The sequence below is a fragment of the Lemur catta genome, chromosome 1, assembly GCF_020740605.2.
Source record: "Lemur catta isolate mLemCat1 chromosome 1, mLemCat1.pri, whole genome shotgun sequence".
NCBI classification, from domain to species: domain Eukaryota; kingdom Metazoa; phylum Chordata; class Mammalia; order Primates; family Lemuridae; genus Lemur; species Lemur catta.
This window is the reverse complement of record NC_059128.1, coordinates 83,865,056-83,882,409: the sequence shown is the minus strand read 5'-3', so window position 1 is coordinate 83,882,409 and position 17,354 is coordinate 83,865,056. Positions and strand designations below refer to the sequence as shown.

At 38.2% G+C, this 17,354-nt stretch overlaps 1 protein-coding gene across 4 annotated transcripts in view; it reads left to right on the top strand.

Annotated features, from left to right (window-relative positions):
- The window catches only part of DMXL2 (Dmx like 2), a 145,399-nt gene extending 138,035 nt beyond the window's left edge, over positions 1-7,364 (top strand). For all 4 annotated transcript variants that reach the window (XM_045529243.1, XM_045529227.1, XM_045529233.1 and 1 more), the window contains 7 exons: positions 140-200; positions 305-432; positions 1,309-1,386; positions 2,834-2,925; positions 3,613-3,665; positions 4,715-4,932; positions 5,938-7,364. In XM_045529243.1, coding sequence (XP_045385199.1) covers positions 140-200; positions 305-432; positions 1,309-1,386; positions 2,834-2,925; positions 3,613-3,665; positions 4,715-4,932; positions 5,938-6,147 — 840 coding nt within the window. In that variant the 3' untranslated portion in view covers positions 6,148-7,364. The remainder of the gene's footprint in view (positions 1-139; positions 201-304; positions 433-1,308; positions 1,387-2,833; positions 2,926-3,612; positions 3,666-4,714; positions 4,933-5,937) is intronic.
- Positions 7,365-17,354: the final 9,990 nt, after the last annotated feature.

Sequence of the window (17,354 nt, the reverse complement as noted above, 5' to 3'; positions counted from 1 at the left end):
ATAACAGAGTTTATCTCAGCAATAATCAAGTTGTAAGAGAATAAATGTTATCAGAATTAGAGGTGCCCTGAAGCTTGTCCTTCCACCTGTCTTCTGAATACACAAAATAAATTCATTTTTAAATTATCTTCTTTTAAAGCTTATGAAAAGGAATCTACATAATGTTAAGAGAATGACCTCACATCCAGTTCATCAATACTGTAAGTATGCTCTCTCATGTTGAGGTTGCTTTATAGAATAGAATACACCAGAAGTCTTTAACTCTTTAATTTCTTATTTTCTGCTTTTCCTCTTGTGTTTTCAGATCTTACAGGTGCTCAGGATGGCAGTGTACGAATGTTTGAGTGGACTCGACCTCAGCAACTTGTCTGCTTCCGTCAAGCTGGCAATGCAAGAGTTACCAGATTATATTTTAATTCACAGGGCAACAAGGTTGGTTTTGGGGGGTTACTGCTAAATTCATCTGAAAATAATTGTGGATATTTAGGAGTAAATGGTTGATAAAAGTACATATAAAAATTTTCAGTGACTCTGGATTTAAGCTGAGCAGGCAGTTTGTTGGAGCCTGCTTATATACTGCCTTTTCTTCCAGTAGAAGAATAAATCTACAAAATTTAGTATGTCTTAATCTACCTAAAGATACTTAACATATTCTGTGAGAGTAGAAAACTGCCTCTGTTGAGTGTGTTGGTGATGAGCACAGTCAAGTGTTTGAGAGAAGCCTTCCAGTTTCTTACTAAATTCTATTACAGAGGTTTGGAGGAAAACAGTGAAATGGGGTTGGAAAAGCAGTTAAAAGGTGACAGGAGGCCGGGTGCTGTGGCTCATGCCTGTAATCCTAGCACTCTGGGAGGCCGAGGTGGGAGGATCGCTCGAGGTCAGGAGTTTGAGACCAGCCTGAGCAAAAGGGAGACCCCATCTCTACTAAAAATAGAAAGAAATGATCTGGACAGCTAAAAATATATATAGAAAAAAATTAGCCGGGCATGGTGGCACATGCCTGTAGTCCCAGCTACTCAGGAGGCTGAGGCACAAGGATTACTTAAGCCCAGGAGTTTGAGGTTGCTATGAGCTAAGCTGACTCCACGGCACTCTAGCCCGGGCAACAGAGCGAGACTCTGTCTCAAAAAGAAAAAAAAAAAAGTGACAGAATTTTTAGCACTTGGACTTTCTTGGGAACTATAGCAGCAAAAACATAGCTATAGGCAGAAAGTTTAGTTGGGTCTGAGTGTATCTCCTTTTCATGTGTTTTTAACTTTTGATATGGATACTAAGAAGCTGTGTGTAATATTTACTTCATTCTTACAGTGCGGTGTTGCAGATGGAGAGGGTTTTCTGAGTATCTGGCAAGTTAACCAAACTGCATCAAATCCCAAACCTTACATGGTATGTATCACTCACATTCCCAGAGTGCATACGGAGAGAACACTTCCGTTTATGACATGTCTGTGTCAGACAGTGAATCTCATTGGTGGTTCTGTTGGGAAAGGGACAGTTCAGTCCAGCAGCAACACCCATCCTTGCCCTAGTTTTAGACTGAAATGACCTAAAAAACAATCTTACTTTTCACCTTGAAGGGAAATCATTAAATTAGAAAAATTTCAGGGGTTTTCCCTGTGTGTGGTCTAACTTAGGATATGTTTTACCATTTTGAATACACTAACTTTGTAATGATAGAATTTTGTAGCATGTATGTTAAGAATCAAACAGGTTCTGAACACCTACTCCAACTTGCTCCAGATTTTGCTTACCAGATTATAAAATAACCAACTCCAAAGGGTCACTTCATTTATTAATCCAAATCACATTAAAATACTTGGTGATAAAAACAAGTATATCTTTATTTGATGGAGGTGTGGTGGGGGGAGGGAGGAAGTCGATACTATTCTGTGTGAAATTTCTGGCTTCACATATATGGAGGGAGGCTCAGAAAGCCTTAAACTTAAATTTTCTAGACTATACACATGTTCTTATGTATATATTCTTCTTAAATTATACACTATAGACTGGACTACAACATCTTCACAGAAATGAAAGTAGTCTTGGATTTTTCCTTTTGCCTTCAGTGAGATCTATACCATGATAATTCTAAACAGAAAAATGTGCATTTTATTTAAGATATCCTGACATCCTCCTTTTGGGCCCTCACCTCCAAATTCGTATTTATTCACCTGGTACAAGAAAAGGCATTCCTGGCTCAGTAAATGGTTTCCCATACTGCTGGAACATCCTCAGGATCCTTTTAGCAGCTGTAGACCTGTGGAGTATTTGTGGGGCCACCTTTGACAGCGTCTTTATTATTGGGATAGCTCTTCGCCTGGGGGTGGGGCAGGGAGCACAGAGGTGACAAGGAGGTAGATGTTTATATTTAGAGTACGAAGTTAATTTGACTTAAGTCCCTCGTACTACTGCATAAGACTAGATGGGTAGGTAAGTGTTTTCCTCTTTGGGTTGTTTATTATGATTTATATTTATATTATTTAAGTTTATTAAATGTATTTGAGGTCATTAGTACTAAAATTGTTTGATTGGGCTTTTAATATAATTGAAGGGCTTTTAATATAATTGAATGGCTTAAGTTCATGTACTTTGATGTTCTGTTCTTACATAATCTAAAAAATATAACCTCTAATTCCTTGTTTTTACCAGTTTTCAGTTTTAAAAAATTATTGGATAATAGCAAATAATGGTTACTATCACTTATTTTTTATTCTAGACTGGGTTTTGAAAAGCTGTTCTTAGCTCATGCTATGTAATATTAGCAGAACTGTTTTTACTGTACCACATTTTATTGGATGTTTAGATAACATCAGTTGCACTTTGTTTTCCATAGAGTTGGCAGTGCCACAGTAAATCCACAAGTGACTTTGCATTTATTACCTCTTCGAGTCTAGTTGCCACATCTGGACAGTCCAATGATAACAGGTAGGTTGACAGAGAAGCAAAACAAGAAATAACACTTGAGGCAGAAAAGTATTCTTGCTAGAAAGTATGGGTTTCTTCTATTTAGTAGGGTTTTTCCACCCTGGAATAAAAAACTTTTTCTTTGTTACGTAATTCTTATCTCAGAAGGGTTTTCCTTACCAAAAAGAAAAAAGCAAAAACAAAAATTACTCCTAAAGTAGTTTATCAATAAACACATATAATTTTTATGTTAAAGCTATTCACTTTTTTTTTTTCATTGCTTTTAACACTCTTAGGTTCTTCAGAACTAACAAGCATCTGACACTCTTTTGACTCATTTCTTTGACCCCACACTGTTTTCATTGGCAACACATGCCCGTGAATAACACCTCTTATTTCCCTGCATTGGTTGCACCTGGAGATAAAGAAGCATCCCTTCTACTTAGAAAGTTATATCACTGTTTCTTGTGATGGCGGATACAGAGACAGGTGGGACCCTGTCAGACTGTGTAGTTTGATGAGGATAAATCTTAGAGGAGGTGTGTACCCCCAGTCCCTGCCCATCCTAGTTGAGAATCACTGCTCTATAAATATGAGTAAACAAAAAAGATTGAATAAGCAAAAATATTTGACTTGAAGACAGTTTGTCCCTGGTGATGACTTAAAACAATTATTTATGATATATTTTTGTTATTTTTTCTCCAAAAGAAATGTATGCCTCTGGGACACATTAATATCACCTGGAAACAGCCTCATTCATGGTAAGTGAGTTAATTAAGGTCTGGTTTTTAATACACTATGAATGAATGTTTTCCTGCTCTTATTTCAATTAATCCAGTGAATGTTTACTGACAGGTTGAAAATGAAGAAATATTTAGAATGAATGACTAAAAATTCTACAAGTTAATTAGAATGTCTGTCTAGCTTCCTTGCTGAGGTAAATATGTATGATAGGAATCCAGCTAGCTTAGAATAGTCTATGTTGTTTGTATTCTATTCAGAAAATATGGTATGGATACTGGTGATCCTCATAATGCTATATAAAAAATTAGTTTCAAAGTATTCATCGAGCTCAGTAGAAGAGGGGTATTTTAAAGAATCAAACCGAGCCATAAAACAAAGGTTAACCTTATGCTAAGAGCTATTAATAGAAACATAATACCATTTAAATATTTCTTTTGTTTAAGACAATATTTGCCAAATTAGTGTCCTAATGACCTCTCTTCCACATAACACTGCCCCGAAAATCTTCCATGCTCAAATAAGTTTGGCTTAAACGAAGTTAAGTAGTTTTTTTCCCCCCACAGGAAGGTTTCTCAGTCTTAATATGCTGATGTGCATTTTGAAAGATGTAGCTGTTTCTCAATTTTGATTGCAAAATTATTTTTTCTGTGAATGTTGACATTCCTTAAAGATTTGCCACATCTTAATTTGAGTCCCTGATCATATTAAAGTGAGGCTAGATTGGTGGGTAGGTGTGCCACTGGGAAGCTTGGTCTTCTCTGCATGTTTGCTTCTATATACTTCTTATGAGGCAGCATCACTTAGAAGAAGGAAGTTTAAACTTCCAGCCCTATGTGTGTGGGTGTTTCATATTGAGATTATGGATGAAAAAGGTTTTTTCTGACATCACTTAGCATTTTTCCTTATACCTCAATTATATGAGTATACAAAAATTCAGTGACTTAATGTACCTTAGAATGAAAAATGCATCAGTAATTTCTATGTTATTTAAATGCAGATTTAAACAGTATCAGAATGCCAAGATAGAAATTGTTCTGGAAAGTCTCTTGATGTTTTTCTTCTTCAGGTTTCACATGCCATGATCATGGTGCCACGGTACTTCAATATGCACCAAAACAGCAACTCCTAATTTCTGGAGGTCGGAAAGGATATGTGTGCGTTTTTGACATCAGGCAGAGACAGCTAATTCATACATTTCAAGCACATGACTCAGCCATCAAGGCTCTGGCTCTTGATCCCTATGAGGAATATTTTACCACAGGTTCAGCAGAAGGTAACATAAAGGTGAGTCTGTACAAGAGGTTAGAATGTGCTAAAAATTATCTTTATCTGCTATCAGCACTTACTGGAAAAAGAAAACAGAAAACCACCACAATGTCTGAAATAAAGCCAAGCTTCATGGAGATACTGAATGTCTCTTAACACTCTGCCTCTACCCCACCCCTTGCTTCTGTGTGGCTCTTTCCAAATGGCTATGGTCTAGAAAACCAGATAATCAGGCTCATTGGAATCTCAGGTCATTGAACAACTTAAAGAACTCTGTTTTGAGTAGAGTGTATGACTTTAATTAGTGCATGGGGGTTTTTTTGTGTGTGTGACATTAAAACCTTCCCCACTCTCCCCACTCTGACCCTCAGTACTTGACTCTTGTATGGTTGAAGTTTCTAGATAAATGAGATAGTACAGATTGTCCTCAAATTATGATGGAGTTACGTCCAGATAAACCTACAGTAAGTTGAAAATATCAGCAAATTGAAAACGCACTTTTGAACTTACGGGGTTTTCAACTTACCATGAGTTTATCAGGACATAACCCCATCCTAAGTCTGTATGCATAGGAGTATACTGAATGCATATCACTTTCGCAGTGTCATCAAGTTGAGAAATCAAAGTTGAGAAATCGTAGTTGAAAAATCGTAAGTTGAACCATGGTGTGTCAGGGACAGTTTGTACTGTACTACTTTTATATTGCCCCAGAGCCTAGCTAAGCATTAGGAACATGTAATTGCATTAACTCATATTTAGTTGAATTTAAGATGGGTTATATAAGGTTAATATGAAACTCCAAGAGGATGTGAGGAGAGACATTTGAAAGAAAGATTAAGGACAGTGAGTGAATCATGTGCGTGGTATCATTTCCCAGTTAGATAAACTCTAAGGAAAGAGGCAGTGGATGGGTAAGTTGAGCTTCAGTGAGATCAGATGGGCCAAGGGAGGAGAAGTGAGGACCATGTTTTTGCTTTTGGGTCTCTCTTTTAATTTTTCTTTTCCCTCTTTGTTTTAAACTAGGTTTGGAGATTGACAGGCCATGGCCTGATTCATTCATTTAAAAGTGAACATGCTAAGCAGTCCATATTCAGAAACATCGGGGCTGGAGTCATGCAGATTGACATCATCCAGGGCAATCGGATCTTCTCCTGTGGTGCAGATGGCACGCTGAAAACCAGGGTTTTGCCCAATGCTTTTAACATCCCTAACAGAATTCTTGACATTCTATAGACTTAAAGATTGGGGTTTTATTTTTATATATACATTTCAATTAAAAAACACTATAGTAATCATTAGGCAAGTCTGCTTTCCAAGCAGTTACCACATTGAAAACAATACAGAGAATCTCTGTGCAGAATTTGAATCTGATGCAAGCCGAGTGTTGTGCTGAGTATTGGCTATACAGGTTGGTAGAGTGAATGCGCATGTACCTTGTTAAAATGCTGACATTCTAAAAACGTAAAATCAACCCTAATATTGTATGAAGGGTAGCTATTCTTTATAGCATTTAGCAAACCTGATTCAGAAAATATTCACAAATTAGTAACTTGAAACAGTGAGAAGGACCCTTATACCAAATTAAGGAGGAAAACGTTGGTGATTCAGGTTTTCCTTCCTGTTCTTATCACTGATTGAAGCATGCCTGCAGTCTCCTTCTCTATGGAATGAAGGATAGTCATAAGGCGTTAAGAGCTCTAGACCCCCAGAAAAACTTTCTTAGCTGTGAAGCAGTGCACAGTGACCAGTTCTCTGCCGTGAGAGGTCATTTCCATTCTTTCCTGCTGAATATTTTTCCTGTTAGTGTTTATACTGAGCTAGTACTGTAATTTGCAAATGAGTGCAAATTAAATGCAATGTTTTCCTCACAATTTGCACATTCACATTTTTTGGACTGCTAGTTTTTCTATTTAAATATTTGCCTTCATGTTAGGAATGTAATATGTGAACATGACATATTTGTAGTTAACCAAAACACACCTTCTTAGTCCAGTTTAGTATTTTTTCTTTTCATGTATTCAAGGTTAAATACCCACAACATTTAAGGCTATGTTGAAACTACACCAATAGAGCATTTCATGTCATAATTAAAATGAATGTTAGGCTTTTTGTGGCCAGTTAATAGTTGATGAGATTGGTGATATTTATTGCCACAGCCTACTGTATAAACTATGCAGAGTTAAACATTATTTGCTTGTAAAATATTAGCCAATGTTGTTATATTTGATGTATTTCCTTGGTTATGACCAAAAATATGTTCTTGAGATATTGAAACTAATGTCTGTGTGTTTAATGTTTACCAGCAAATTGTCTCATCATGTTAATGAGAATGTTTAATGCCTGTGCAGTAAACAGTAAAATATAATGGCATAACAGTACCTTTTTCTGAAGATGATGTGATGTCCAAGCTGTGAAATACATATGTAAAAGAAGAATAAATGTTATTTGTTGGAGTTTTATCTTAGTTTGGTCTGTTTAAATATACTGGTATGGCATTCTTTGATACTGTTTTTTAACAGGTGACTTTTAATTTCATAAGAAGTTTAACTGTTAGGGAATTTTTAACCTATTAGGCAGTTTATTCATTCACAAATATTTACTGAGTACCTTATATACCAGAAGCCATTCTATTATAGGAAATAGAATACAGTGGTGACCCAGACAGAGAAGACATTCAACGTTGAGATTTAGTTGGTAAGAACTAACCTCTCTGTACCTTCCTCAGACACATTTAAAGTTGATTGAATAACTTTCTACCCCAAAGTCAAATCTGAGGCTTGGCTCTTAGCTTGCTCCTGAGTAAGGGAGGTCAGAGTATGCCCACTGACAAGATGAGCCAGAGAAATGAGCTTGTGAGAGACTTTATTATCTCAATGCCTAAAGCAAAACTGGCCCAAGTTACCTGTCCCGGGGCAGGATACTTTAATCTTAGTGCTGAGACAGTGAGAGTTTTCAAAATGAGGGAAGAAAACTTCCTCTGCCAGATAAAAGCAGTACTAAGACTCCAGGTTTACCCTCTTGCTTGAAACAACTAAAAAATTTGATGAAATATATAAAAGAATGGTTCTCAAGACATTAGACATGAGGTAGGGTAGGACAGTGATCGCCGAGATGTGAGCATTTTAATTTTCCCAACTTCTTACCTGGAGAATGCTTCCAGGCTGCGGGCACTGAGGGACCCCAGGTGGAGCCTGATGGTCTCTCTGAGTTGCCAGGATAGAACTGGGAGTCTGGGGAATACAGTGTGACTAGAGTTTGCAGGCCAGATAAGGCTATGGGTGTGCAGAATGTCCTTCTCAAACATCAGCTGAAAATGGCCTAGTGTATATGTGAGGAAACTACTGGCAGCCGTGAAAAGAACTGCCTAATGGGATTAGGGTTCATTAGGTAATTGTGTAAATTTAATTACAGAAGCTGGGAATACAGCAGTCCCCTATTTTCTGTGGTTTTGCTAACCAAGGTTTTAGTTACCTGCAGTCAATAATCCAATAATTGATGAGTACAGTATAACAAGATATTTGGTGGAGGGGGGAGACCACATCCATATAACTTTCATTACGGTATGATTGTTCTATTTTATTATGGTTGGTAATCTCCTACTATGCCAAACTAATAAATTAAACTTCATCACAAATATGTATGTACAGAAAAAACATATAAAGTTTGGTACTATCCACGATTTCAGGCATCCATGCACTGGGGGCTTAGAATCTATCCCCCATGGATAAGGGGGACTACTGTAGTTCCTGTTCTCACCAGTCAACCGGAAAACCTCGTAATTTATGAGGCATCAGGTGGACTACTCAGAAGGGGTTTGCTGCAGTTGTGAGACAAAATCAGTCCTAGGCTAAACACTGCCGTGGCCCCCCCCACCCAAGAAAGCTAAAAAGGAAATGATCTAACTGTTTCCAAAATAACAAAATTATCTCTCAGAATAAAGCTCCAGAATATTTATAGGAATACAGAAATATCTAGCACTAAACAAGGTAAAATTCACAATGTTTGACATTCAATAAAAATTACAAGGCATGAAAAGAAATAGGAAACTATGAACCATAAGGAGGGGGGCAGAATCCATGAAAAATGATCCAAAAATAGCCCAGGTGATAATTATTAGACAAGGATATTAGGATAGCTACAATAATTGTATTTCATATGTCTAAGAAGCTAGAGAAAAGGTTCAACATGTTAAGTAGAGACATGGAAGACATTAAAAAGACCCAAATAAAACTTCTAGAAATGAAAACTGTAATGTTTGAGGTGACAAACATGCTGGATGGAATTCATAGCAGATGAGACATTGCAGAAGGAAAGATTAGTGAATATGAAGGCACAACAATAGAAACTATCCATGAAACACTTAAAGAGAAAACAGTGGAACAAAATAAACAATACCAGTAAGCTCTGGGACAACTTTAAGCATCCTAATATATGTGTAATTGGAGTCCCTGAAGGAGGAGTGTAAAGAAAAAATATAATTGAAGAAATAATGGCCAAATACTTTCCAATATTGATGAAAACTAAACCACAGATCCAAGTTTGATGAAACCCAAACACAGAAAACAAGGGAATTACACAAACATGTCATAATCAAGTTGTTTAAAACTAGTGATAAGGAGAACAAGAAAACAGACACATTACATACAGAGAAACACAAAGATGACAGCAGATGTCTTCCATAAACAATGCAAATGAAAAGATAGTGGGGCAACATCTTTAAAGTCCTCAAAGTGGGATGGAGGAACTGTCAATCTAGAATTCTCTGCTCAGTGAAAATATCTTTCAAAAATGAAGTTTAAATAATAGACCTGCAAAAGGTAAAAACAAAATTATCACCACTAGAGCTGCACTACAAGAAATATGAAAGGAATGTAAACAAAGTCCTTCAGGGTGTGGTGGCTCACGCCTGTAATCCTAGCACTCTGGGAGGCTGAGGCAGGAGGATCACTTGAGCTCAGGAGTTTGAGACCAGCCTGAGCAAGAGTGAGACCCCATCTCTACTAAAAATAGAAAAAATTAGCCAGCGTGGTGGTACACACCTATAGTCCTAACAACTCAAGAGGCTGAGGCAGGAGGATCACTTGAGCCCAGAGGAGTCTGAGGTTGCAGTGAGCTAAGATGACACCACTACACTCTAGCTGGAGCAACAGAGCAAGACTGTCTCAAAGAAATTTAACAAAACGAAGTCTTTCAACCAGAAGGAAAACGATACCAGTTGGAAATACAGGTCTACACAAACAAATGAAAATTACCAGTAATAACTACATAGGTAAATTATATACAAAGACTTTTTCCTCATTATTTCAATCTCTTCTAATGACAGCTGTCTGTTTAAAGCACAAATAATAACGTATTATATTTACAACATACAGACAGGTAAAATGTATGACATCATCAGCACAAAGGCCAGGAGAGGGGAAATAGAAGTATACTGTTGTGAGCTTCTTACACTCTATGTGGTGTGGTATATCACCTGAAGGCAGAAGGTGATAAAGATATACACTATTTTAGGGGAGTTTGGGGAGTGTCATCAGCAAGATGACAGAATAGGACTTTCCAGAGCTCATCCCCTCACAGAAACACCAGTTTGAAAAACTATCCACACATAAAAATAAATACCTTCACAAAAGCTAAGGTAACCAGGTGAGAGATTACAGCACCTGAGTATTGCACAGAAATGGGAAAAATGTAATGAAGAGGGTAGGAAAGACAGTTTCACATTACTCACGTAACCCTTACCCCAACCCCAGGCAGCAAATATGGAGAGAGAAGGCGAGGGTAGTGTGCACCAGAATGGTGCCTTGGACCCTAACACTGAGCCTTCCCCACTAAAATTCAGAGCTGGACAGGCCCCCATTCCCCAGACTCCAGGATGGCACCTGTAGACCAAACCTCCAAGATCGTCTGGGTACCAGGTCTGATCCTGAAGCCCCAGGCACACCCAGTGAACTCAGTCTTTGCAACAACCTCCAGGCTTGCTCCAGACTGGTCCCAGTATGGGGCCAGCCCCAACAGACTCAGGCTCCACGCTGGCCTCAAAGACTCACTCTCTAGGCCCATCCAGCAACAGGCAGGCCCCAGTGGACCTAGGCTCCAGACTAGCCCCTGTGGACCTAGCCTCTAGGCCTGCCTTGGTGCCAGGGTTGCCCCCATGGGTCCAGGTTCCAGGCTGGTCCTGTGCCCTTGGCCTCTCAGGCCTCCCCCAGTGCAAGGCTGGCCCCTACAGCCTCAGGCTTCAAGGCCCACTTCAATGCCAGGTTGGTCCTTGCAGCCCTATTCAGTCTAATATCCATGGACACAACCCCTAGACCCAACCCCTAGTCAGTCTAATATCCATGGACACAACATCTAGACACAACCCCAATAGACTCAGGCTCCAGAGACCCTAGGCCTGCCCTACGTCCAGACTGGCCACAGCAGCCTCAGGCTCTAGGGTGGCCCTACAACACCAGGCTCCAGCCCAGCATCCACAAACCTGACTTCCAGGTCCTCCCCAGCCTTAAGCCAGCCCTTACAGACCAAGGACCCAGTCCACCCCAGTGCCAGGCCAGTCTGTGCAACCCCAAACCCCAGGCTACCACCCACAAGCCCAGCCTCTAGTCCTACCCCAGAACTGGGTTGGCAGCCACAGACCCTTTCACCAGGCCCAGCCTCTGCAACCCCAGGCTTTAGACCAGCTAAGTGCCAATGCTTACCCACATAACCTCAGCCTTTAGGCCCACCCCAATGCTAGGTAGGTATCCCTGGCTTCAACACCAGACTAGCACCTGCAGATCCCAGCCTCAGACCAGTACCTGCTGACCCAGGACCCAGTCTGCCCCCACACCAGGCTGGTTTCTACAGCTCCAGAATCAAGCCTTCCCCAGCACCAGACTGGCCCCTCTGATCCTAGGCTCTAGGCCTGCTTCAGCACCAAGTCAGTACTCACAGACCCCAGTCCCAGGCTGACACTTAAGGACATAGTCTTCAGGCCTACCCAGTGCCAGGCCAGTGCCTATAGCCTCATGCTCCACTATCTCAAGGCAGCCCTGCCCTAGTAGACCCTCATTGCCAGGCTAGGCCCTGCAGACCCAGGCTCTAGTGCCAGCCCCTGCACACTCAGGCTCAAGTACTGTCCTAGTGGACCTATGTGCCAGGACCATCCAAGTGCCTGGGCAGACCTTGGAGTCAAAGCCTTTCCCCATAGACCCAGGCTTTAGGCCAGCCTGTGTGGACACAGGATACAGACCCACTCTCATGGACCCAAGCTTCAGCCTCACTCTTGTGGACTCAATCAATAGGTCTGCCCCAGTAGATCCCAGGCTCCAGGCCCAACTTTAGCAGACCCTGGCACCAGGCCTGCCCACCTGCTGATTCAGGCACCAGACTAGCCTGTCCATGGAGCACACCAGATAGCCTGCCCAGAATCTCTGGTCAAATACGTGTTCAACCAATGCTAGTATGCAAAGACTGTAATAAGTCCCTACTTCAAATGTGTTACAAGACACCAACCTACAGCCATAAGAATCAAGAACAATCAGGGAAACATGGCACTACCGAAGGAACATAATAAAGCACCAATAACTAAACCTAGAGAAATGGAGATTTATGATCCAGCAATCACATTTCTGGGTACTCAAAAGATTTTAAATCAATTTGAAGAGATGTCTGCACTCGTACATTTATTGCAGCATTGTTCACTTTAGCCAAGTTATTAAATCAACCAAAGTGTCCCACCAAAAGATGAATGGATAAAGAAAATGTGGTATATCACACAATGGAATGCTATTTATACTTTAAAAAGAAGGAAATTCTGTGACTTGTGATAAAATGAGTGGATTTGGAGAACATCACGCTAAGTGAATTATTAAGCCAGGCACAGAAAGACAAATATTGCATGTTCTCACTTACATGTGGAATCTAAAACAATTAAACTCATAGCTGCAAAGAACAGAATGGTGGTTACTAGATACTGGGGCTTGAGAGGAAAGGGGAGGTGATGGTCAAAGGGTAAAAAGTTTCAATTAGGAAGAATTTTTTTTGAAATTGATATTTATTACACAGCATGGTGAATATAGTTTATAATATACATTTCAAAATTGCTAAGAGTAATTTCAAGTGTTCTCATCACAAGAAAAATGACAAGTATTTGAAGGGCTGCATATGTTAATTAGCTTTAATTATTCTACATTCTATTCATAAATCATATCACTTTGTACCCCATACATATATACATTATAATTTGTCAATTTACAAGAAAATTAAAAATAGAGATTTATGAACTATCTGATAAGGAATTGAAAGTAATTATCTTAAGCTCAGTGAGCTACAAGAGAATACAGAAAGACAACTAATTAAATCAGGAAAACAATACACAAACAAAATGAGAAGTTCGACAAAGAGATAGAAACCACAAAAATGAACCAAACAGAAATTCTGGAGCTTAAGAACACAATGACTGAATGGAAAAAAATCCTAGAGAGCTTACACGGCAGACTCAATCAAGCAGAAGAAAGAATTATTGAGCTCAAAGACAGGTCATTTGAAACCCAGTTGGGGGAGGGGGAAGAATGAAAAAGAATGAAGAAAGTCTATGGGAACTATGGGCACCATCAAGCAAACCAATATATACATCATGGGTATCCCAGAAGCAGCAGAGAAAAAGAGGCAGAAAGCTTATTTTAAAAAATGATGACAGAAAACTTCCCACATCTAGGGAAAAATATAAATATCCAGGTACAGAAAGCTCAACAGTCTCCAATCAGGGTCAACCCAAACAAAATTACAACAAGACATTATCTAACTGTCAAAAATCAAAGACAAAGAGAATCCTGAAAGCAGCAAGAGAGAAGAAGCACACCACCCACACACAAGGGAACTCCAATACATCCCTCAGATTTCTCAGCAGAAACCTTATAATCTGGGGAGAGTGGGATGATAGTTTTAAAGTGCTGAAAGAGAAAAATTGGCAACCAAGAATACTTTACCCTACAAAGCTGTCCTTCAGAAAAGAAGGAGAGATAAAGACTTTCCCAGGCAACAAAAGCTAGGGGATGTCATCACCACTAGATCTGCCTCACAAGACATGCTAAAGGGAGTTCTTCAGCCTGAAATAAAAGGGTTCTAATTAATAACATGAAAACAAAGTGGAAAACTCACTGGAAAAAGTACACAGAAAAATTCAGAATACTTTAATACTGTAATGGTGTTATATAAGTCACTTATGTCTTTAGTATGAAGGCTAGAAGACAAACCTATTAATAATAATAGCTACAATGATTTGTTAATGGATACACAATATAAATGATTTAAATTGTAACATCAAAAACATAAAATGTGAGGAGGGAAAGTAAAAGTGCAGAGTTTTTGTATGAAATCAGTTGTCAGCCTAAAGTACCCTATTATTAACTGTAAGATATAAGCCTTTTAGTAACCATAAGGCAAAAACATAGCAGATACATAAAAGATAAAAAGAAATCAAAGTATACTACTACCAAAAATCATACAATCACAAAGGAAGACAACAAAAAAGGAACAAAGAACCTACAAAAGAAAACAAAATGGCAGTAGTAAGGCCTTACTTGTCAATAATTACATTGAATGTAAGTGGATTAAATTCTCCAATCAAAAGACAGAGTGGCTGAATGGATTTTAAAAAATGAAACCCAACTATGTGCTGCAATACACTCACATTACCTTTGAAGACACATATGGACTGAAAGTGAAGGGATGGAAAAATATATTCCATGCAAATGGAAACAAAAAGAAGGAAGCTGTACTTATATCAGATAAATAGACTTTAAGTCAAAAACTAAAAAGAGACAAAGAAGGTCATCGTGTGAAGGAGTCAATTCCTTAGGAGGATATGACAATTATGAATATATATACCCAATATCAGAACACCTAAATGTATAAAGCAAATATTAATGGATCTTAAAGGACAGACAGACTATAATACAACAATAATAGGAGATTTCAGTACCCCACTTTCAGCTATGGACAGAAAATCAATAAGGAAACATGGGACTTTAATTACACTTTCGACCAAAAGGACCTAACTACATATACAGAACATTCCATCCGACAGCAGCATTCGTTTCAAGTGCACACAGAACATTCTCCAGGATAGATCATCTGTTAGGCCACAAAACAAGTCTTAAATTTAAGAAGATTGAAATCATATTATCTTTTCTGCCTACAATGGTATGAAACTACAAATCAATGACAGAGGAATTTCAGAAAATTCACAAATATTAAACAACATTCTCCTGAACAAACAGCAGTTCAAACAAAAAATTAAAAGGGAAATTAAAAAATACCTTGAGAGAAATGAAAATGGAAACAACATATCAAAACTTACAGGATGCAGGAAAAGCAGTTCTAACAGGAAAGTTTATCATAACAAATGCCTACATCAAAGAAGAAATATCCCAAACAAACAAAATAATGTTGTTCCTCAAGGAACTAGAAAAATAATAAACTAAGCCCAAAGTTAGTAGAAGGAAGGAAGTGATAAAGATCAGAGAAGAAAGAAATAAAACAGAGGCTAGAATAATGCAAAAGAGCAATGATACTAAGAGTTGATTGTTTTCAAAAGAAACAAAATTGGCAAATCTTTGGCTATACTGAGAGAAGACTCAAAATCAAAAATGAAAGAGGAGACATTACAACTGATACCACAGAAATACAAGGAGTATAAGAAACTATTATGAATATTATACAACAACAAATTGGATAACCTATGGGAAAAAAATGAATAAATTTCTAGAAATATACAACCTATCAAGACTACACCATGAAGAAATAGGAAACCTGAACAGACCAATGATAAGGAGATTGAATTAGTGATAAAATGTCTTCCATCAAAGAAAAGCCCAGGACCTGGTATTTTCACTTTTGAATTCTATAAAACATTTAAAGAACTAATACCAATTCTTCTCATACTCTTCTAAAAATTGAAAAAAAAGGAATACTTCCAAACTCATTTTATGAGGCCAGCATTACCCTGATACCAAAGTCAGGCAAGGATACTACAAGAAAAGAAAATTGCAGGCTGATATTCCTCATAAACATTGATGCAAAAATCCTCAATAAATCCTAGCAAACTAAGTCCAACAGCACATTAAAATGACCATTCACCTTGATCACATAGGCTTCATTCCATGGATGTAAGAATAGTTCAATATACACAAATCTATAAATGTAATATACCACATTAACAGAATGAAGGACAAAACCATATCATCCTCTCAATAGATACAGAAAAAGTCTTTGATAAAATTCAACATCCTTTCATGATAAAAAAAACTCTCAACAAATTAGTTATAGAAGGAGTGTACCTTGAAACAATTAAGGCCATATATAACAAGCTCACAGCAAACATTATACTCAGTGGTGCAAAGTTGAAAGCTTTTCCCCTCTGAGATCAGGAACAAAACCAGGAGGTCAACTCTCACCACTTCTATTCAATATAGTACTGGAAGTCCTAGCTAGAGCAATGAAAAGCCGTCTAAATTGGAAAGGAAGAAGTTAAGTTGCCCCTTGCATGTGTTTGAATGTGTCCCCCAAGTTTCATCTATTGGAAACTTAATCCCCAAATTCATATTTTGATGACATTTGGAGGGACTTTAGGAGGCAATTAGGATTAGATGAAGTCATCTGGGTAGGCCCCCCACCCCCACTGATGTGACTGGTAGCTTTATAAGAAGAAGAAAAACCTGAGCTGACACACTCTTGCCCTCTCACCATGTAATACCCTCCCTCATGTTGATGCTGCAAGGCGGCCCTCATCACATGCCAGCACCATGCTCTTGTACTTCTTAGCCTCCAGAACTATGTGCTAAATAAAATTCTTTATAAATTACCTAGGCTGCAGTATTCTGTTATAGCAACAAAAATGAACTAAGACATCCCTGTTTGCAGATGATATGATCATATATATAGAAAACCCTAAAGAATTTACAAAAAAAAACCTGTTAAAACCAATAAATTCAGTAAAGTTGCATGATATAAACTCAATATACAAAAATCAGTAGTGTTTTTATACACTAACAAACTATCAAAAAAAATCAAGAAGACAATCACTACAAAGAATAAAATACTTAGGAATAAATTTATTCAAGGAGGTAAAAGATCCATACATTGAAAACCATAAAACATTGATGAAATAAATTGAAGAAGATACAAATAAATAGGATGATATTTCATATTATGGAATGGAATAATATTGTTAAAATGTCCATACTGAGGGGTGGAGCAAGATGGCTAACTAGAAACATTGGTCACCAGATCATCTCAGAAAGAAGGAAAAGTTTTATATTTAAAAAAATCATAGATCAGGTGTAATTCTGAAGGGAAAATGCCAGAACATACATGAGACTCCACTGGAAGAAGTTGCAGAACTGAATAAGAAGGATTAAGATATAAGCAGAGATCAACCCTTGAGAAACCTGGAGTCCCAC